At 31.2% G+C, this 23,763-nt stretch overlaps 1 protein-coding gene across 6 annotated transcripts in view; it reads right to left on the minus strand.

Moving 5' to 3' along the window:
• Positions 1–1,253: 1,253 nt before the first annotated feature.
• Positions 1,254–23,763, minus strand: part of MYO6 (myosin VI) — a 189,619-nt gene continuing 167,109 nt past the window's right edge. For 3 of the 6 annotated variants that reach the window (XM_074310465.1, XM_074310467.1, XM_074310466.1), the window contains 6 exons: positions 19,148–19,186; positions 17,969–18,072; positions 14,468–14,599; positions 10,704–10,730; positions 4,673–4,891; positions 1,883–2,788 (listed from right to left, as the gene is read on the minus strand). In XM_074310465.1, the coding sequence (XP_074166566.1) occupies positions 2,589–2,788; positions 4,673–4,891; positions 10,704–10,730; positions 14,468–14,599; positions 17,969–18,072; positions 19,148–19,186 (721 nt within the window). In that variant the 3' untranslated portion in view covers positions 1,883–2,588. Of the gene's footprint in view, positions 2,789–4,672; positions 4,892–10,703; positions 10,731–14,467; positions 14,600–17,968; positions 18,073–19,147; positions 19,187–23,763 lie in introns of all 6 variants that reach the window. The other 3 variants (XM_074310468.1, XM_074310469.1, XM_074310470.1) reach the window with 3 other exon arrangements.

The raw sequence follows: 23,763 nt of genomic DNA on the forward strand, positions 1-23,763 counted from the left end.
CAAATAGTGGGAGGTTGCTGTATCTAGATTTCAACTCATCATTGCCTGTGGTTACAAATGATTTTGCAAGTCTTATGCAGCCCATGAACTAGATATCACCTATCCCTGTTCTAAAGGGTAACCTCCTTTCAGTGCATCTTGGGCACATATTAATTTCTTTAATAAATTAGAAGTATTAATGCATTAAGCTGAAGCATTAATTGGAACATATTTTTGTCCTCATTTTTTTCAAGATACCCAATTTCATATATATCCTAGAAATGTGCAGTCAAGCCTCAAGATAAGCAAGCAATAAGGCTTCAGTGCAGTTCTTACAGTACAGATTACTCAGAATAAAATTATTGTCTTACCTAAAATAAGTGGTTAATGTATGAAATTATTTTCCTTTATTCCCTGCCATCGTTCTCTGTAAGGGGAGTAGTTTATTTGTGAATAGACAGAAACTGTTGCATCAAATGTTCTTTGGAATCCTGATTCATCGCTTCTACAGGCATCCCGTTAGAATGATAGTACAAATAAGAGCAATACTCTCACTAGCAGTCTTCCATTCATGCCAGCCTACTCTGTTATGTAGGTTACTGAAAATCAATTTGAATTAGGTTAACTCTCTTGGTAATCAATGTTAACTCAGGAGACCATTCTAGGCAAATAAGTTTTGGGAAAACTATAAGATAAAATTAGAATTAAGGTGTTACTAAATTTTTGTTAAGTGATACAAGAACTAAGAAAGAAGAAAAGAAAGATGAAGATATCTTATTGCAATGTTTCTTACAAGCTCTTTGATTATAATAGTTATGTGCTTTTTAACCATTTTCTGTATGACATATGAAGAAGACTACTATGGGAGGAAAAAAAGCTGTTTTTGTAAGACATCAAATACCCATTTAAGTGGGATGGGAAAAGATGAAGGTCATCCAGTTCTTACCCCACTTAAGGAACCAAATAACTCAATATTGAGGTGAATCTATAAAATAATATAGACTTCAAAGAAACCTATACTAACATGTTTAAGAGTTTAATAGAGCTCATTTCCTTACTATAAAAGAAGTCAATCACTTGCATAGTATAATCACAAATAAATATTTTTGTACTAAAACATTTTCACACATATTACAAGATAAGAATAATTCTGAAAATAGTGATTCTGGCAACACAAACACTATATAATCAGTTGGGAAATATTTTCCCAACTATAGTTTTCTTTCTAAAATTCATTTTGAAAGCTAAAGTTTCGATAGGAATAAAGCAAAATATTCAGAGGCATTTTGTTTTCTAATTTGCAATCTTCACTCCAGCCAAATTAAGACTTTTGACTTTTAGAAAGAATGCCAACACAATCCAGATTATGTCTTTTTTCCTTCAAATTTCTAGTATGAATATCATAAACATCAAATTTTACACTGCTGATAATTTTATCAGAATTAAAACAATGAAACATATTTTTGAAATTATTTGAGATAAAAGAAATTAGCAATTACTGAGCAAAATAGTTCTTAAATTATGCAGCCTATAAAACAATTCTACAGGTACAAAAAAATTTTCAAAGGCAAAGTACTGGGCCTAAAAAAGTTAAAATCACTGAAAAACAGTAGTCAAAAATTACATTAAGTAACTTAAGATCTTAACACAATAGTAATTTTATCATTTGAATCACAGCAGAGACAAAGCAGAAAAGATATATAAATTTAGCCTACAACATTCCAGTTATGCCATAATATACTTTTCCCTTATGTTTTTCTTTTCTCTAAGTGAATTATCTGCAATTTTTTCTATTCAATATTTATATTAACTAAGTGTGTATTTCTGTCTAAGGAAAATAAAATTAATGTTCTAAAGAAACACACATTTCAGATTTCAAAAAAAGAGAAAAATTTTTAGGATATCAATTTTACTGTCTCCTTTATTATAATATATCAAATTCATTTAAGATTTTCCCCAAAATTCATAAAGAATTGTTCACTCAAGCTAAAATTCAATAAAAGGTGGGGAAGGATTAATGTTTCTAACTTTAGGGGCAATTTTCATGAGTTTCTGGAAAAGTTAGTTTCAGACACCTACTAAGCCTACTAAGACATCAAAATCTTGATCATATTCAAAAATACCTAATCTTTATTGTATGAGAAACTGAAGATAAGGGCTTCCAATTCCAATTATAAGATATAATATACCCTCATTTTATAGGCTTTTAGAAAGCCAAATATTTTGAGTATTTTTAAAAGTTTCTTCTTCTAAAAGGGGCAATTCTGATTCCTCAATATAATCACCAAAAGATGAGAAATAACAGAATTTGTCAACATATGTTGAGTGTTAGAATTCTGAGAGGCTTTGGAAGGAGAATGCACTAGACTAATGAGGCAGAGATGGAAAAATACTGGACAAAAAGTGTTCCAGCTCAAAATTAGAGTTCCCTATTGAAACTAACCCTCAGCAAGTAAAAATTAATAAACCCTCATAATTAATAAAATCCGTTCACTTTATATTAAGCTTCTATAGCATGATTATGGAATGTTTAAATCCTCTGGGGAACAAAGGAATCCTTCCTTTGTATTTCTGCCAGAGTTTCCAGCTCTGTACTTAGTGGGCAGAATTTATTTTAACAGATTCTGCAGCATGGCTGTTGCATATGTTGGCCGAGCCTGTTTGCTTTCAATTGCACTCTGAAGATACTGGATGCCACCACAGCGTTCCCAAATCTCTTCAAACTGCCTGGGCAAAATCTCAGCACCACGTTTCCGAGTTAGGCCAGTCTCTTCAAGATTTAGCTCACACATCTCCATGTCATCCTTACCTGTAAATTGAGACAAAGGAAAATTATAATATAATTTCAAAATCATTTAACATATTAAATAATAAGTATCTTTTTAATGTCCACAGTTACAATATTGATTTAAAAGTTAGCTTTTAGAACATCATGAAAACTACAATTCTTGTAAAATTTCCACAGCCTTGGTTTCTCTGAAACAGCAATCACAACAATAAAACACCAGATATGCTATCAATTATGATAAAGAGCTATTTCATGATAAATTTGGTATATAATTAACAGCTCTATGGAAAGAGCTTAGAATCACAGAATTTGAGAGTTCAGGATCTGTTAGTACAATACATGACTCAATACATGACCAAACTGGGGACTAAGGAAGAGAAGTATTTTGCTTAATATCACAAACACAACTGGTGGCTGAACTGACACTAGAACCCAAGTTTCCTGACTCCCAGTCCAGTGCTTTTTTTCCAGAATTGCATGCTGCATCCCAAACTCCCATATTTATATGTTCTTTCAATACTGAAATTCCATAATTACTCTACTCAGATAGTGTCAAGAAAAACCTATCTTCTCAAATCTTTTTTTTTTCCCTGTAGGGGAGTTTCCTTTTTTTTTTTTTATTATGCTGTAGAGATTTTACTATATAGCAGTCTACATGAATTTTGACTTTAGACATATAGATTTTTAGAAGTCTCCTATAAAACCCATCACTGTGAACAATATGAAAATCATATTGAATCATAAACTGTGGTTGTAGTATATTAACTAATTATGGTATACTGAAACATCTAAATTTCTTTGTTACCCAGAGATGATCAATTAAAATAAAAATCCCTGCTTATTCAATCATAATTTTTAAAACTTCAAAAGCAAAGAATCTAGAAATCATAGAGTGGGAGAATTGAGTTCCATAAATGAGTTTCCTATCTAAAGTTTTAAACCAAAATCTCCAGACAAAAACAAGTTGGTTTTTATGATCTGGCATGCAGCTGTAATGGCCATTAAAGTCCACAAAGAAGGAATGGAGAATATGTTATGTCAGGCACAGAAAAACAACAATACATTTGGTTGTCACTTGCCATGGATGAACCTGAAGTTTTTTACCTATGATTTCAACCCAAGAAAAATGTTTTGATTTCAGGAGGGAAAACCAAAGTAACTACGCCTCTGATTTAGGCTTTTTGTTACACCAAAGAGTTACACCTTCAACAAGTAGTTCCCAAATTATTTTAATAAGCTCTCTCTTCTTACACTTTCATACAAACTATATTTGGAGCACTCATTATTTCTCATGGAGTTCAGCTGCCTTCTTTGCCTTTGGGGTAGTGTTTTGCTTTAGTGAACCTTTATGGCAGTCTGGTGAAGCTCCTCATCAGAATAATTTCATAAATGAATAAATATATAAGATTACAATGGAAATTAATTATGTTAAAATATTTTTTTCTCAACTAAGTTTACAGAACTCCTAGAATCTATCCATAGACCTGCTCAGGTGTAAATGGATCCCCTGCTCTAGGTTTTCACTCTATGGTTAAAGTAATCAGAGACAACTTTATATTCATAAGAAGATTTTTAAAACATGGTGCAAGAGTGAAAACTTGTTTCTAGGTAGAAGATTGGTAATTTATAAAATACCCTATTTCTAAAGACACGTTCACTCAAATATATATATATACATATATATATTTGAGAGATGTCAATGTATAGGTAATAGAATCAAAGGATTTTAGATTTGGATGGGACCTTAAAATCACTTCTTAACCAGAACTTTTATTTAACCATTATATTTTATTTTAGCTAAGCAGATTCTCTAAATTTTTCCTGTATAAGATATATATTTTAGGATATGCTGCAAATTACTGGTATTATTTAATTATTTTTAATTTCATATAAAAACATACGCACCAGCAACAAGAAGGATAGGTGGTTTGTCAGGATGAAGTTCCATTTGTCGGGCAATCCAAGGGCCATCAAAATGTGCATACCACCAGCCTTTCTTCTTATTCTGAGGATCTTTGTATTGGTCTGCAGGGCGAATAAATGGAATACGGAAATAGCGTTGCTGCCGATTCATTTCAATCTCCTGCTGTCTTGCAGGAAGCTGAGCTGTTGGGTTCTGCTGAGCTGTTATACAAAATGAGAAAAGTGACAGTCAAGACAGAGGGAAAGAGACAAGACAATAACTTTAAATTCTCAGAAGACTAGTTTTAAAAATTCAATTATTCAGTGTTATTTGAATCAAGGTTTGTCATAAATAAAAGCTGAAAGTAAATAACTTAAGAATTGAAGTATGGTTATTTTCAATATTTTCTATTTTCAAATAAATGTTAAAAAAATTTCTTCTGACCTATACAATAAACTACAGAAGGTTCACATAGGCACCAGCAACATGAGAAGCTATGTAATATATACCTATACTTGTAACATACTGTAGTCTTCCTTCACATAATTCTTTCTATCCCCCACATCTAGAATGACTAGTTTATTCTTTTACAGGTGGAAAATTAGTACATTTCACTGATTATAGGAAACAGGTTTGGGGGGCCATCAGTAAAAGTTTCAAGACTTATACTTTGAATTAGGACTACCTCTTAACCCTTTTCTGGCTCATGAAAAAGAGGAAAGTTTTGTATGTACTAGGAAACAACCAAAAGATAACTGAATCTTACTGGAACATCTAGTAATATATTTAAGGAATCATATGGGCTAAAGTTAAGTACTGATCATATAAAAGTATTTTTGAACTGGTGTGTGCACCTCAAAGTTAAAAATTGTGTTATAACTTTTAGGAGATTCCTTCTCAATTTTAAAATAGAGTATGTGTTTGAATCTTAAAAATTGTTTTGTTCCTGACCCATATAAGGAGAGCTTATTGAAACAATTTGAAAATGCATTGTTCTACTTCTGTGAATAATATGCCATAATTATCTGAATAGATTATTATAAAATTATCTGAATAAGTTGTTAAACATTTTTATCAGCACTAAAAGCATCTTAAAAGGACTTTAGGTGCTTCCATTTGTTAATGAGGAATAGAAATGCTAATAATTCAACAGTTTAATTGTTATAGACATATTAATAGTCAATACTGCCCCTTAAGACTCAAGTTTTTTTTAATGTCACTAGTTTTATTTAATAACAATGTATATATTTATACATATATATATATATATATATATATTATTTTTTTCCTGAGGCAATTGGGCTTAAGTGACTTGCCCAGGGTCACACAGCTAGGAATTATTATGTGTCTAAGGCCAAATTTTAACTCAGGTCCTCCTGACTTCAGGGCTGGTGATCTATCCACTGCACCAACTAGCTGCCCTTACACAAAAATTTTAAGGAGAAAGTGAATAAAGTAAAAATTAGAGATACTATTGCAATAAGGAAATTTTATGAAGTGAACAAAACAAAAGAAGCTTTAAGTGAAGAATCTGAAGGTAATAAATAAGGTATATGCATTATTTTTTTTAGGAAGTTACAGCTAAAGTTATTTGGCTATCACTTCTGGGAGTTATAAGATTTTTACCCAAGATGTTAAGTTAATATTATGATGCTACAACCTATATACAAAAGGATAATGATACTTATAAAGTGAGAAAGGGTCTTGCAGACAGACTATCCTAGATATGTAAACTTGCCAGGTTTCTTGAAACCATTTATGTGGTCAAGGTCATCAGACCTATAAAGGGAGCTACTTCCTTTTGAACAGAAATGTTTCCCACTTGGTTATTCCTAATTTGGCTATGAGATGGAAGTGACACCGCCTGATTGTCAACTATGACTCTTACTTGAAATCAGAAAGAACTAAGGATGCTTTATCATGGCATATATGTGTGGCCATTTTCTGCCCTTAGTCAAGCTCTGAAGAAACATATTTGATATTATCATGTCTCTGTTTTTTCTTTTTAGAGCAAATTTCTATAATTGGAGCAAATAGTCAGTAGAAGATATGAGCATGGTACAAGTCTGTAAGATCTTAATATTTTCAGTCTGACGATATATTCATTCTATATCCCAAATAACTGAGTAAACTGGGCTTGCCTGCTAATACATGCATAATCACATATAAACTCAGAATCCTGAAAGAGCTAATGTTGTGTGAATTATAGGACAAAGATACAAAGAAAAACTCTTGTGAAAGTGTGAAAGAAAGATATCCTGTATGACCCTCAAAATGTAAAGGGCCCAATGTCTTTTATTAGCTTTCTGTCCACTGACCTTTATTCTTATGGACTAGTCCTTTCTCAGTTTTTCTAAGTGTTAACTACAGTAATGTTTTACCAAGTGTTCTTTGTGGTCACTGGCATACTTGGGTATCACCTGTGACCAATAGGTGGGAAAAGAACGCAGCTTTGATCATTACCTTTCTCCTCTCCTCAGAAAGGCATTAATCCTTTCCTCCTCCCCTATGATTTCCCTTTTTTCCTTTAACTTAAAAATCCAAGATTTTCTCTGTACCACTGAACTCCTTGTACCTATATAAAAGTTCCTCATGAATGTTTATTTTCCTTGTAATAAATCCAGTTAAAATGTAAGTTTTAAAGACATGTAATATTTTTTCTGGTTAATGCCCTCAATAGCATTTAATTATATTTATGTTATATATTTCCTCCAAACATTTCAAAATAATACCTATAAAATAATACCTCAAAAATAATTTGAGAAAAGGAGTAGTAGCCTTGGCCCTTTTTTTCATGAAAGGCAGTTTTACAAATCTAAAAAATATAAACACTATCAGACTTATCTGTTTCAATTGATTATGTAAAAAACTGTTCTTTAATCAAATGAATATGTATTTTAAAATGTCAAATTCATGTTGGCAAGTTTAAATAATAACCCTGATTTAAAATAAAGCAAATATCTTTATAATGAAAGTAAATGGCATACTATATTGACAGAACTTTCCTCTTATTCATTCTTTGAAATAACAATATTTTCTTCATATTTTAAAATCCAATGAATAAAAATAGTTTTGAAATATTATTTTATCTCCTAAGTCACAATATACCAAAGAGTAAGGAAGAATACGTGCTTTTCTACTAGTCTAGGAAATTGAACTCACATCAACCCTTCTTCCACTCTTCAATTTTCATACTCAACAGTTGGATATTTTTAAACAGCAGGCCTAGGATATTTCCCTAAGGTACAACTTTAAATCTTTAGCAATGACATACTTGATATACTCTATATTCACAACTTAAAATCATCTACTCAAATTAAACTTGGAATTCTTACAGTTAAAAGATGTACAATGAAAAAAATTCTAAGAACAGATATTATAAGTATCCATACAACTTTGCTAAAAATTATAAAATGAGTGATGGAAATGTTTCTTTAGAAACCACACAAAAGCAAAAAGCAACAACTGTTAAGCAAAGCCCAGAATAGTATAAAATATAGCCTCAGTTTTGTTAATAAACTGAAAAAAGCCCCAGCACCTTTTGAAGAAAACCCAACATGTTAAGAGATGCTCATTCTTTTTGTTTGATTTCATACTCCCAAATACTACTTTCAATTTTGTGTTCAGATTTCAGAATTTTAAAAATAACTCATCATTTTGCAAATTTTGAGGAAATAAACTAATCTTTACCATTTTAAGAATTACATAAAAATCCAGCAACAAGTTTTCAGGGAATAAAGAATGAGTTTCATAAGTCTGATCACCATCCTATATTCAATACCTCTCAGTTTTCAAAAGTACAGTGGAGACTGTAGTGTAGTGGAAAGATCAATAAACAGTATCAAATGACCTTGATTTCAATTCTGGCTCTTCCACTTATTCAGCAAGTTACTTCAACAAACTTGGCCTGTTTCCCCACCTACATATAATAAGGGGTTGAAATAGAACATCTCTAAATTCTCTTACTATTCTCAATCTATTAATCTTGTGTGATCCAATCAACTGGCAGCCTTCAGAAATGTAACTCAATTGATGAAGGAGATATTGAGAAACAGAACAACAATTATTCAATAGATGTAGTTTTGTGTCTTCTCTATCCTCAAAAAACCATCATTTAATTTGTCCTTCACCACCACCTATCATCATCCTATATTCATTCTCCCTAGTGAGGTTAATAAAATTCTTGAGAAGATTGAATCATAATCCTGGTGGGTTACTAATTTTGGATGCCCCATAAGGGTCTGTTCTACTCTTTCTTCTCCTATATTATTTCACTTGGTGATCACTTCAGTTTCTATGGATTCAATTATCATCTCTATATTGATTCTTAAAATCTACTTATCCAGTTCTAAGCTTTCTCCTGACGTCTATTCTCATATCTTCAACTGCCTACTAGATAACTTGAACTGGATGTCTCACAAGACATCTTAAATTCAACATATTCAAAACTGAATTCATTACACTTAAGGGTGCCACCATGATCCTCCTAGTTACCAAGACCCACAAGCTATATGTCATCCTTGACTCCTCACTCTCCCTTACCATCCATATATCTAAGCATTTGTAAAATTCTGTTGTAATATATCTTGTATATGTCCACTTCTCTCCTGACACTGCCACTAATCTAGGATAGACTCTCATTACCATATATGCCTGGTCTCTTGCAACAGTCTGATGATTGTTCTCTCTGCCTCAAACCTCTTCCCATTCCAATCAGTCCTCTCTTCAGCTAGCAAATTCATCTTCATAAAGGGGAAATAATTAGAAATGACCCTCCCTTCCCCATTCAATAAATTTCCAGGATTTCCTGTTACCTTCAAGACCAAATATGAAATTCTCTCTTTGGCTTTTAAAAGTCTTTCTAATCTCTTTCTTTCCAATCGCTGATAATCTTACTTCCCTACATATACACTATGATCCAGTGACATGGGCCTCCTTGCTGTTTCTCACATGTGATACACATTTTTCTGATTCATTCATTCATGTTATCTACTTCACTGGACTGTAAGTTCCTTAAAAATTGTTTTATTTTTCCTTTTTGTATGCATGGCACATAGAGCAATGCCTATTAACTAATAAGAATTTAATAAATTCTAGTAGGGTGACTGAATGACTAATTTAGATACTAAATTTTTTTCTGGGAGTCTGGAAATCTTCATCTGGAAATGTAGCAATGTTGATATTAAAAATCTCAATAACTTTCTTTCAAATTTTTTTATATAAAGTAAGACTAGTTTCTATCCAGTACTATAAATTATCAGAAGTCCTATTTAAAATTGCATATACAACATATCAACAACCTAAGAAGCCATCTTATCCAAACAAATCACTATTTTCAGTGATTTTGAGAGAAATCTGCTATATAATAAGTTGAATTCTTGATCTTATGTTATCTAAGAATGCATATTATAGAAAAAACTCAGAAAAAAACTTTCTTATTCAATCTGTTTTAGTTTGTTTTATTTTACAAGAATTTGATAGGTTTTCTTTCTAATCCTGAGCCCATGTATTATTAATATCCAAAATATGAATCTAATTAAAATGTATAACAGCTTACTAGAATCAATTTTACGTTCCCATACCATCACCTAGAAAAAAAGATACTGTTTAAGAACCATCCATCACCTAATGTTAGTTCCAATTCTAAACAAACAGCTGTTATATTAAGATTACAGAGTTTTGCTACAATAGAAAGAATATACACTCATTGTATAAAATGCTTGTTGCTTTTTTTAAAGGTGGTATTATGAAACTATTAAATAGTAGATTAATGGATTTAATTAAATTTACCTCAACATAGCTGTGTGGTTCAATGAAGAAGGTAATAAGCATTTTGGAATTTTAATATAATTGCAATTAAGCTTTTTCAATTCAAAAATTCAATTCAATTCAAAAAGTATTCTCTTATAAATAAATAAATTGGTTGTTATCATTGTGCATAGAAAAATGTAGCAAAACACTGATTGATTGAAGTTAGAAAGTTTAACCCATCTTCCAGTTAGCTTATAAATTAGTTAGGCTGTTCCCACTTACGTGAATTGTTCAAAAATGGTGCAAAATCTGTGAACAAATATTTCATATTGAAGAAAATATAAACATGCCATGATAATGAACACTCTTATAATTTATTAAATCCATCCTTTCTTTGAAGAGACAAGGAGAATTCCACTCTGGCATATCATATGGGTATTTGGGCTAATTAAAACTACATTTATGTGGTACTTTATGATTTAAAAAAAGGTCTTTTGATTGATTAATTTAAGGAATTTCTATTTTATTCAAATATAGAAAGAAAAAATAATATTTGTTCTTAATGGTGACAATTACAATTGTTTGATATACCAAAATTTTCATATAAAGAAGAAATGACAGTTAAAATTTCCCCAAAAATTGTTGTCATTAGAGATGGAGGAAAAAAAACCACACTTCTTTTAGATAATGAACTAAGTTTTCTCTATTTCTTCAAATATTCTACATCACAGGTTTATGCCATATCTCATTCCAGAAATCAACAAAATGGCAGGCTTCAAGTAATAGTTTTGAACAATTAAATATCATAAATCTTTGAGTCATTAGTCCCTCCCCCATGCCCCTGAAATAAATAACTTGAAGTATATCTCTATAACTTTAATGAAACTAGTGTTACCTAAGACATCACAGAATAAGAAACTTTCAATTATATTATAAAGATTTGATAAAAATCTTAATTTGATCTTATCATTTATAAGAATTTACCATGACACTTCACTCACGTCACTATTATCAAATTGTTATATTTTTGTTAATCACATGTGCTAGTAACCCTCTAATTTTAATTTTTTTAAAGTTTAGAATCTAATCTTTCAAATAAAGAAACATGATTTTTTTCCAGGTCAGCAGACAATTATTTAAATTCAGTGTTTTCTCAAATAGGCTCACATAGTTTTTTGGATACCTGGATTTAAGTCAATTAGGTACAAAAGGAAATAAAATGTAGATTTAGAAGAAAACACTAAATTTAAATTTAAAAGAAAAAGGTAGCTTTTAAATTATCAATAATAAAATTTTAACTTGAAAACTAACTGTACAAATTGTGAATAGAACAAACAGTATTACAATAATATGCTAGTACAGTTATTGTGGAAAGAGAATTTTTTTCCACAAAAAAATAAAGGAATGATACTAATAGTCAACAAACTGGTATTTTAGTTCCAACTGAGACACTAACAACTGTATGATCTAGACATACTGTAACCATATTATTAAATGGCATATAACCTTCTGTTCAAACATCTCAAGAAATGGACCTTTTTCTCTGGCTCTGTTACTCTTATTTGTTCTGAGAGGAATATGACTATTTACTCCTCATGCAGAATAGCAACACTGAACTTAGAAAACTGTCATTTGATCACCATACCTCAAGAAAAACCTAACAATTATATGAGTTTCTGACAGGAAAACTAACATATTGAAGAGGATGGTGATAAAAGGCTTAAAAGATTATGACTTAAGTCAGAAAAGAATAAGGCAAAGAAGAAAGTCAACAAAATCTACAAACTCATGAAGAGTGTGTCATCTCTGATATTTAGTAGCTGTCTTATGAGGGGGAAAAAAGGATAAATAGATATGAGTACATAATAGGTACTGAAATGCCTACAATAAGGATCTCCCCATCCTTTAAAAAGAAAAAGATAATTTAATTTGACCCTTTTGTTCCCTTAAGATATCATTCTGGTTTTTATCTTCTTCCGTTTATAGCCACAACCCTATGTCACCCCTCTTTTCAAGAAATTTCTGTGTTTAGCAATTGCCTTTAAGAAAAATTAGAAACTTCTTTATTTTCAAGAATTAAACCTCTTCACAAGCTAGCTTCAGCTTATATTTCTAGGTTATATATTATTAGTCCTCATATACTTTCTACTTTAGTCAACTTATCTCCTCTACATATCGTTATACCTTTGTATAGGCTTCCTGTCCCACTGACATATCTGAAATTTTCTCCTCTCCTTATCCCTTAGAACCAACAATTATCTTCAAGGTTCAGCCCAAGTGGTACCTTATTCAAGAAGTCTTTCTATATTCCCCAATTTATTAGTGCCCTTTTTAGTTACTATATTTTTCTATTATAAATCTTCTATATTCACTAAATTGTAAACATGCTATAAGCCTCTAGTATAATGTAAACTCCATGATGGCAGCAACTGTCTCATTTTGAGATTTGTACCTAAAAAGTATTTTATATAATGTCCAACATATAGTTGCTTTGTAAATGTTTACAATGAATTGATTGCTCTGAGTTATACAGGATATAAATATAAGTTGTTCTAAAATGATTATAGTAAAACCATAGATAATGAATTTTTAAATATTAGTTTAAAAAAAGGCTAATTTTGAGGGTCAAATTTTGGGTACATTATTACAAAAGACAATGACCATGGTTTGATATAATATTTAGACACAGATTACAAAATTGGAGAGATTACTGGCCTGACTCAGGATTATTTATCTTTTCTGTTCTTAACACACTGTTAAATAATATATGTAGCTGCTTTGTTTTTTATTATATCCTTAAAATAAGTTTTTGGTGCAGGGCACAAGTGCTCTCACTTACTCCCTTGCCTTGGTTTACTCACCTTTATTTTGGGGAAAATATGAATGTTTATTGTTGTATACAGAATAACTAAAGATATATTGATTTAAACTAGAACCCCTCAATCCAAAAAAAGAAAAGCCACAATGGAATTTTCTTGGTCAGTGTAGAGGCATCCTTAAATCAAGCAGTTTCATTAATGGAAAGAATAGTGGATTTGGAAAGAAGGCATTATGTGTCTTCTTTGGAGGCAACAACATTTATTAAATGCCTAATATGGACTGAGCACTGTCCTAAACGCAGGGGACAAAAGGCAAAAGGCAAAAGGCAAAAGGCAAAAAAAAAAAAAAAAAAAAAAAAAATACCATATACTCAATGATCTCATAATCTAATGTGTGAAATCATTTAATATCACTGAATCTTAGTTTCTTTGTCTTTAAAATATAGATAATATGGGGCAGCTAGGTGGCACCAGCCCTAAAATCAGAAGGAACTGAGTTCAAATCTGACCTCAGACACAATACTTCCTGGCTGTGTGATCCAAGGCAAGTCACTTAACCCCAATTGCCTCAGCCAAAAAAAAAATATTGTTGCTTTGTAAATGTTTACATTGAAATGATTGCTCTGAGTTATACAGGATATAAATATAAGTTGTTCTAAAATGATTATGATAAAATATAGATAATGAATTTTTAAATATTAGTTTAAAAAAAGGCTAATTTTGAGGGTCCATTTTGGGTACATGGTGCAGGGCACCAAATAATACTACCTGAGATATAACACGTCATACAGTTGTTATAAGGATCAAATGATATAATATATGTAAAATACTTTACAAAATTTTCAGTGCTATGTAAATATTAGCTAGTATTATTATCATAGATATAAATTAGATACTAAGTTCAAATATGAAGGTTTCTTGATAAACCATCTTAGAACACTATTAGTAAAACACAAACTATATCATTTTCAAAGTAAATTCCTTAGTACTTAATACATATAGTCTTCAAAAGAAGTAGAAAGGTAATTCTATTTAAGTAACATAAGGTCATCTCAACTTAAAAAAAATTATTTAATGATTTAAAGATAATCACTTAATGGAAACCAAAATACTGTATATTAGTCACTTACTACAGACAGATATGACTCTAATAAACTCTAGTATAAATTTTTAATTTATCTCAAAATTCTTTTGTGAAGACTTTTCAAAGTTATAGCAAAGTCTTACCATAATCCGTGACCGATTTTGGTGCACGTTGTTCTGTTTCTGTATTGCGCTTCTTGTTCTTGGATTTCCAAGCATGGTAGACCTTTAGTCTTCTATGAAACTCTTCTCGACAAGCTGCCAATAGTTCAATATCTACCAGGAAAGACATTATAGTAAAGAGAAAAAATAATTCCAATTTTTCATTTTATTACTCTAAAACAGAAATGCAGAACTGTGTAGTGAAGACAGTCAGGAAGAACTCAGTTCCAGTCCAACTTCTGAAACACACTGGCCATATGCCCTTGAACAAGTCCCCCAAGTCAGGGCCCCAGGCAACTTTCTAAAACTTTAAATTGCAAAGCAGCTGCTAAACTCCTAGTAGAGGAAATTCTTTACCAGAGCATTCCCTATACAGATGAAATCATAAATATGGCCCAAAAATTTCTGAAGCACAGAAAAATGGTCTAAGAGAAACTTAAAACAGGTATACATTCAAGGATAAGTTAAATAATTATTAAATGTATTCTTTCACTGGGCTGAAATATCAGCAGTGATATCTAACTAAGTTCAGCCTAATGACATTCAACTTTACTATCACAGCTCAATAATAACTATAAGGTTTGCAAAGTCTTAGATTTACACTATCTTGTTTGATTCTTTGGCTATATTTTGTATAACATTTTAATCAATTAACTTGAATGATTACACAGACAAAATGCTTATCAGATTGAAAATGAAATAAACCAGCAATTTAGTGGATAACAAACATGGAATCCAAAAAGATCTTAATAAGCTGAAAGTGATGCAGTTAGTGGCAGTGCAGAGAGTTGTGGGAACCCCCTCTGGTCACCACAGATCCAATGTTAAAAGAATTCACAAACCAGAAAAGTTTGAATGGAAAAAGGGAAGTTTATTCTGTTGGCATTGAGAAGCCTGCTTTACTAGGAAGATTAACTTCCTCAGTGGCAAGGTCTTGGCAGAGAAATAACAAGAGGTTTTCACTGAGAAGGTGGTCTCTTCACAGAGGGTAGCAGTCCTGGTAAGCAGCTGTGCCAAGAAGAGAGGTCCCTTGACATAGCATATTTCCTATTTCGGACTTCTGCAAAGAAATGAGTTTAAAATTGCCTTTTTTATAAGAGATCTGAGATTGGGGTTTCAATTGAATGAGATTCCTTCTAGATTTCCAGTTATATGAGACCCACTTAAGTTCGAGCTAAGTAGGAATGGCCCTGGACTAATTTTCAACTCAATAGAAGTTTGGCACCAAGATAACTTATCTTGATTCCCTGAGGTGGGCCTTTCCCAGAGGAGAGTTTCTCAGAGTTTATCGCAAAAGTTAAGGAGGCCATTGAAAGGACAGGCCAAGTCAAAGAAGATGGAATTTACAGGGATAAATGTAAAGTCTTGCCCTCAGGTTCAAAAAATAAATACACAAGGACTGAGGTCAGGAGGAAGTGGTTCAAATAAAAAATTCTGGGGATTTGGGTAAACTATAAGTTCAATATGAATCAACAGACATGGCAAGGTAAGAAACATGTTATTTATTATTCTATTTAATCAAGCAAGCATTTAATATATTCTTACTATGTACCAATCACTTTGGATGCACATGAAAGGTAAAGTACTTGTTTAGAGATTTTAAAATGAGGAAAACATGAATTATTTTGTATTCTACTGAAGCTAAACACAATATAGACCCAATTCTAAAGGTGACTACCTAGTAGGATATGAAATCCATATTCAAAAATAACTATCTGGAAAAGAGTTGAAAAAAAAAAAAAAGAGTTCCCTTTAAGCTGGGAGGTAAGGGAAGGGATAAAAGAAAGAGGATCAAGAAAAGCTTCTTAAATGGGGGCAGGCTTTAAATTGAGCTTAGAAAGGAATAATTTCAATAGGTAGAAAGGAATAATTTCAATAGGTAGAAAGGAATAATTTCAATAGGTAGAAAGGAAAAAGAAGAGTCCATTGCAGGTAGGGGGAAATGGTAGCAACATCAACAATGAGTCAAAAGATAATAAAAAAAAAAAGACTGGGGAACGAAGAGTACTCTAATTTGGCTGAAATGGAGAAAATATAAAGAAGAAAAGAATATGGATGAAGGTAAGAAAGTTAGAATGAAGCCAAAACCTGAAGAAGCTTAAATTAGGAGTTCACATAGACAGTGAAATATATAAAATATAGCATTAGGAAGCAGAATAGGGAAGTGGATTGGAGAACAAAATAATTAGAAAGAGATAAACCAATAAAGAAGTTATTTTGAAAGGAAAATGTTAAATTTAATTTTGAACATGATGAATCTGAGTTGCCACAGGACAACCAAAATGATGGAAATACAGGAGTAAAGCTCTAGGGAAAGATTATAACATATAGATTTAGGAGTTGTTGTAAAGGGCTGAAACTCTTGAGTAAAAGCACTGAGGTCGGACAATCAAGCACTTGAGGCTAATTACTGATTGGACAATATAAGAATATGCTTGGAAAATGGCCTGTCCCACTATACTGTGCTGGCCCAATCATTTGTGTATACAGAGAATTGTAGGAGGGACTAGGGGGTGGAGTGAGACTAGCCAGAGTCACTTCTGGGTGGGAGTTGAAGAGAGGTGAGGTTGTAGAGATCCTACCCCGACATTCCCTTCACCTCTACTGCTAAAGATCAAGAATAAAGACCAAGGACTTTTGCTTATCCTGACTCCCGCTGATTCTAAGGTATCCAGGGTGCTAACGTGGTTATCACAAGTTGTCTTTAATCAAGATGAAATTTAAGTCTTTATGAATGAATAAGATTGCTAAGAGAGAATATATACAGAAAAAATTGATAAAATCAAGGAGAGAATTTTCAGGGTAACTAATATTATATGGTAGAATTAAAAAAAGACAATGAATCTAAAGAAGAAATAATTGAGTGGTAGGGGAAAACTAAGAGCATGTAATATAATGAAACCATTTTGAATCCATCACCCCTTAAAGAGGAGATATATATATATATATATCTTGCCTATATATAGTCTAATAATCTCCTATTTGCCTTCTTATGAACAGAGACTGATTTTTTGTCTTTATTTGTATTCTCAAAGATCCTCAAATTTTAGCAAAGTATTTGGCATATATATTGGGAGTTCAAAATGCTTGTTCCCTTGCTGATCTAAGAAAAAACAAAAGCTTTGACATTGAATGTTTCTTGGAAGGAAAAGTGGCAAAAAACTTTTACGTAAGAGTGCTAAACTTTTTTTTTTCCCCACATTGAAAGTAAAGATTGAAATACATGGGCAAGCAACTATCATAATCAACATTATCAGATTATCTCCTATTTAACATGATAATTCCAGTGCAACCACATTTCTCTAATTCTCTTTATTGACAGGGGTTAAGGAAAAATTAGTTATTTTATAATTTTTTTTCTTGTACACTAGGAGAAAGATTAATAGAACAATTTATGCTGATTCACACAAAAAAGATTATTTCATTGAAAATTTCAAAAAACATATGTATATATGTGTATATTCCATTTTTGTACAGACTTACCACAAGAAGTATTGATTGTATCACGGAGTTCTGCATATTTCCATTTACTAAGATCATATTTCTTTGATCCAGCAGCTGCTTTAGTAGCCTGGACTGCAGGACCTCTGTAATCATATTTTTATGTTAGAAAAAGAAATTTTGTCTATACCAGCAAAAAAGCGAGTATTAATTAATGCCTTGCATATAGTAGGTGATCCATAAATGTTAGTTATATTATTGTTGTTATTATAACAATCACTATTATTAGAAAAATAAGAAAAATTTATCATAATATGTAATCACTTCTGTTTCTTAGAAAGATTAGATTCAAGAATTATTGACCATTGTTAATAGACGTAAGTTAAATTCTTTCAAATACATCATTATATTGTTTCAGCAAATCTTAGTGAATAAAAATTAAAATGCCTTTTTGGAAATAAAAGTCTGTAAGTCTGGCAAGAGCCATGGACTGGAAATTTAAAGACTTGGGTTCAAAATTTTGAACCTAGTTATAAGCTGTATGCTCATGAAGTAACAATCTCTTTCCGTATCCATCAATAATATTCATAAATCATTGGGTTGCTTTGAATATATGGTCTGTAAACTATGAACTATTATGTTAGTTTTCACAGGGAATATGTTTTATGAAATCATTATAAAAGAAAAGGTTTTATTTACAAACCATGACATATCTAACATTGGGTAAAGCAACCACTGGAAAATGAAAATTATTGAGGTTTCATGAAGGCACAATTTATAGATGATTTAAATTTGATAAATGAAATGATGTAAATGTCACAGTAAGTTAATTATAAAATTGACTTTTGCTAGAAATTATGCTAATTAACTAATTTCATCTTTACAATTATATACATATGCATTTTATTGCATAAATTTTAAACTGACAAATGCTATTAGCTTATATTTAGATAAATATGATGGGCTAGATTCTGCAACGTGAGAAAGCTACTTCCTTTGGTTGGGAAATTAGATTGAAGGGATAGAGCAATAAGTATTTTAAAGCAATTGGCATAAAAAAATTCCTAAGGTATTGAAGTAAGTTGACCATTTCTCGGGATGCCCAATTTTTAAAAATGGAATAGTTTAGTCACGTGACAAGCTCTAGTCTCATAAATCAAAAAAAAATAAAATTTGATAAGTTGATTTCATTGAGCATTTGAGGAGTTTTACTGCACTAACCTAGCCAAAAGTTCTGACATTTCTTTGGCCATTTGTTCTCTAGAAAAAAATCATTAACATAAAATTACAACAATAACAAAAATAACAAAACAATATATTTAAATATACAATACATTTTAAATATTTTTAATTCCAAAAGTACCATGCTGTATGCTATTTTAATTTTAACAGTTTAAACAAGTTTACAAATTTCACTTTTTCATGAAATCAAATATCAATTTTTACTCTTTCTAGAGGTATACAAGCTCTTAAACATTGCTACCATATGACTCCATAACACATAGCAAAAGTTCTATTTAAAGTTCCTTAAAGTTAGTATAGCACATCTTATAACTATTATAAAATATAACCATATATATTTTTCTATAAATATCTTTTAGATGAAATTCTATCTCTGCTTTTGAATATAAGATTACATAGTTTTTACAGATCTTTCTTCAAAGTGGAAGCTCTAACAGAGACAAGGTTAACAACATGTATGTGGATTATATACTTTGCCTACTGAACTTTTAATGCTTAATATTAAATAGCCAGAACATAAACATATATTACATATATTACATATACAGAGATGCAAATAAAAGTCAGTTTTTGATGAAAATGCTGCATTTTTAAATAAAGCTCACTAAAGAGAATCTAATAAGTACTATCTATAAAGAAACGAATGATTCTGACCTTGCAAGAATATTTAAAAGATTAAGGTTTAAAAACATTCTTCTAAATGTGTCCTTTGGATGATTAATAACTAGTACTGATAAGATCACAGATCCACAGAAGTATAAAAGTAAACTGAATCTTTACTACAGAGATTAATTTCTTCCCAATTTTTGGTATAGTATTCAACTTTGGGGGGGGGGGGGGGGGGAAAGGATGAGAATTTAGATCGCTTGTTTATTTTCTATTTTCTTGCCCCTGAACAGTTCTTTCCTTCAGTTTCTATACTTCATATCTACTATATGAACTCATATATTAAATCAGTAGCTGAAATAAGTATCTAAATTTCTTTCATATATATATATATATATATGCATATATATATATATATATATATATATATGTTCTTTGTGTTACTAATATAACCATAACCTCAGATATAACACTCACATAAACCTCAGATATAAGTAATTTTATTTACTAAGGAAACGGTTTGCAAGTTAAACAATGTTAATTCTAGTTTTTGGTTTTTAAAACTGATGTCAGCATTCAACATTAATCATTCCTTCAAAATTTAGCTTAAGAAATCCAAAAATCATTTCTTTTTAATGACTAATCTTTTTTGGGCACAAGCACAGTTTGTTAGATAATTATTATAAGTTAAGAGATTCAACCTCTATACTGTAATTCAAAAAAGCAGAATTTCTCTTTTGTTCCACTCCTCCTGTAATATATAAAGTTACCCTGAGGTGGTTGTAGAAGCCTATCCAAATAGTTTAAAAGAAATTATAAATTTTAAAGCAAGAACATTTTACAAAAATGAATTCCAATAACTTAAGATAAATAAAATAAGAATTAAACAAAACCACAAAGAGCAAAAAGAAATATCTAAATAAACAATGCCTCATCTAAGAAAAATTTCTGTGCCTTTTCTAATTCCCAAATCTTATATAAGGTTTTGCTAATTTTTTTTTCTTTTTAGAATATGCTGCTTCTCATTTTGTATCTTATAGTCCACAATAGATTTTTTCTAAACTTGTATTTTCCTTAATCTGAATAAACTTACTAAATTTCAACTTTTTTCAACTTTTATTATTTATCTACCTTATTAGATGGAAGTATTCAGATGACAATTACCAGATGCCCATCTGAATAGTAATTTAATATATGCAGTGAGAAAACTTATCCATGATGTTGACCTCTCTAATCTTACACCTATTCCTCCAAACCTGGTTTGAGATATTGTTCAACTATTTCATCATGGGGATCGGACATAAACTTTTTCTCCATTCTTCATAAAAATGATTCACTGATTTATTCTATTTATAAAGCTGATCATTTGAAAACTTAGTAACAACAATAAGAATTTAATGTGTTTCCTATTTTTAATATTAAAATCCACATATACCAATTAACAGATAGTTTATAAAGGAAACAAATTTTAAATGAATAAAGCTAGTTCTATTTTTTGGTCTTGAAATAACTGATACTCAGAATGAAAGTATCTTCTTATTTTAGAATTTGGAGAAAATATGCTCAACCTTTTAAAATAACTTGTTTAACATTTAAATAACCATTATTAAACAGAATTTAATTTCTATATGGTAGGAAAGTATATCCAACAAACTGAAGAATTATGTTTGCTGGTAACAAATGTTCATTCCTTCTTTTAGATGTATTCTCTTCACACACATAATCAGAATTTTTTACTTAGATTTTAGACATAAAAATTAATTCACACTCAAATGGAAACAATGGAATTCATAGTTTGGGACTGAAAATGTACCTGTGTATTTATGGGTATATGTGTGTATTTTGAAATGACTACTGAAATACAGTATGATTATAATAACCTGACTTTGATCCTTTTGCCAATGGGAGGATTTCCATAAAAAAATTATGTATTCATTAATATAGTAAAATCGGCTTCAAAGATTTAGCTTTAGACTGCCATTAGCATATACCATATATAGTCTGAGTTCTCATATATTAAAAAACTGACCTTCAATAATTTAAAACTGATGTTTTTTAATTAAATTAGCTTGAAAACCATTTCAATTTAAGAGGAAAGTTGTTATTGCTTCTATGAAAAGTCTTACAAAGCCAAACTTTAGAAATTAACATTAAGAAGGACTATCCTAATTTACCTCTCAGACCTGTGGAAGAGGAATGAATTCATGACTAAAGAAGAACTAGAGATCATTATTGATCACAAAATAGAAAGCTTTGATTATATCAAAATGAAAAGTTTTTGTACAAACAAAATCAATGCAGATAAGATTAGAAGGGAAACAATAAACTGGGAAAACATTTTTACAGTCAAAGGTTCAGATAAAGGCCTCATTTCCAAAATATATAGAGAACTGACTCTAATATATAAGAAATCAAGCCAATCTCCAATTGATAAATAGTCAAAGGATATGAACAGATAATTCTCGGATAAAGAAACTGAAACTATCTCTAGTCATATGAAAAGATGCTCCAAATCATTAATAATCAGAGAAATGCAAATTAAGACAACTCGGAGATACCACTACACACCTGTCAGATTGTCTAGAATGACAGGGAAAGGAAATGCAGAATATTGGAGGGGATGTGGGAAAACAGGGACACTGATACATTGTTGGTGGAACTGCAAATACATCCAGCCATTCTGGAGAGCAATTTGGAACTATGCTCAAAAAGTTATCAAACTGTGCACACCCTTTGATCCAGCAGAGTTGCTACTGGGTTTGTATCCCAAAGAGATCTTTTTTTTTTTTTTTTTTAATCCCTTGTATTCATCCCTCCAAATTATTCCCCCCCCTCCACTCCCTCCCCTCCGATGACAGGCAATCCCATACATTCTACATGTGTTACAATAAAACCTAGATACAATATATGTGTGCAAATACCATTTTCTTGTTGCACATCAAGTACTAGACTCTGAAGGTACATGTAACCTGGGTAGACAGACAATAGTGCTAACAATTTACATTCACTTCCCAGTGTTCCTTCTCTGGGCGCAGTTATTTCTGTCCATCATTGATCAACTGGAAGTGAGCTGGATCCTCTCTATGTTGAAGATATCCACTTCCATCAGAATACATCCTCATATAGCACTGAGGTGTACAGTGATCTTCTGGTTCTATTTATTTCACTCAGCATCAGTTGATGTAAGTCTCTCCAAGCCTCTCTGTATTCCTCCTGTTGGTCATTTCTTACAGAGCAATAGTATTACATAATCTTCATATACCATAATTTACCCAACCATTCTCCAATTGATGGGCATCCATTCAACTTCCAGTTTCTAGCTACAACAAAAAGAGCTGCCACAAACATTTTGGCACATACAGGTCCCTTTCCCTTCTTTAGTAATTCTTTGGGATATAATCCCAATAGCAGCAATGCTGGGTCAAAGGTTATGCACAGTTTGATAACTTTTTGGGTATAGTTCCAAATTGCTCTCCAGAATGGTTGGATTCTTTCACAGCTCCACCAACACTGCATCAGTGTCTCAGTTTTCCCACATCCCCTCCAACATTCATCATTATTTGTTCCTGTCATCTTAGCCAATCTGACAGGTGTATAGTGGTATCTCAGAGTGGTCTTAATTTGCATTTCTCTAATCAGTAGTGATTTGGAACACTCTTTCATATGAGTGGATATAGTTTCAATTTCATCATCTGAGAATTGTCTGTTCATATCCTTTGACCATTTATCAATTGGAGAATGGTTTGATTTCTTATAAATTAGGGTCAGTTCTCTATATATTTTGGAAATGAGACCTTTGTCAGAACCTTTTACTTTAAAAATATTTTCCCAATTTGTTACTTCCCTTCTAATCTTGTTTGCATTAGTATTGTTTGTACAGAAACTTTTTAGTTTGATGTAATCAAAATCTTCTATTTTGTGATCAATAATGATCTCTAGTTCTCCTCTGGTCATAAATTCCTTCCTCCTCCACAGGTCTGAGAGGTAGA

The sequence above is a fragment of the Sminthopsis crassicaudata genome, chromosome 4, assembly GCF_048593235.1.
Source record: "Sminthopsis crassicaudata isolate SCR6 chromosome 4, ASM4859323v1, whole genome shotgun sequence".
In the NCBI taxonomy this organism is placed as follows: domain Eukaryota; kingdom Metazoa; phylum Chordata; class Mammalia; order Dasyuromorphia; family Dasyuridae; genus Sminthopsis; species Sminthopsis crassicaudata.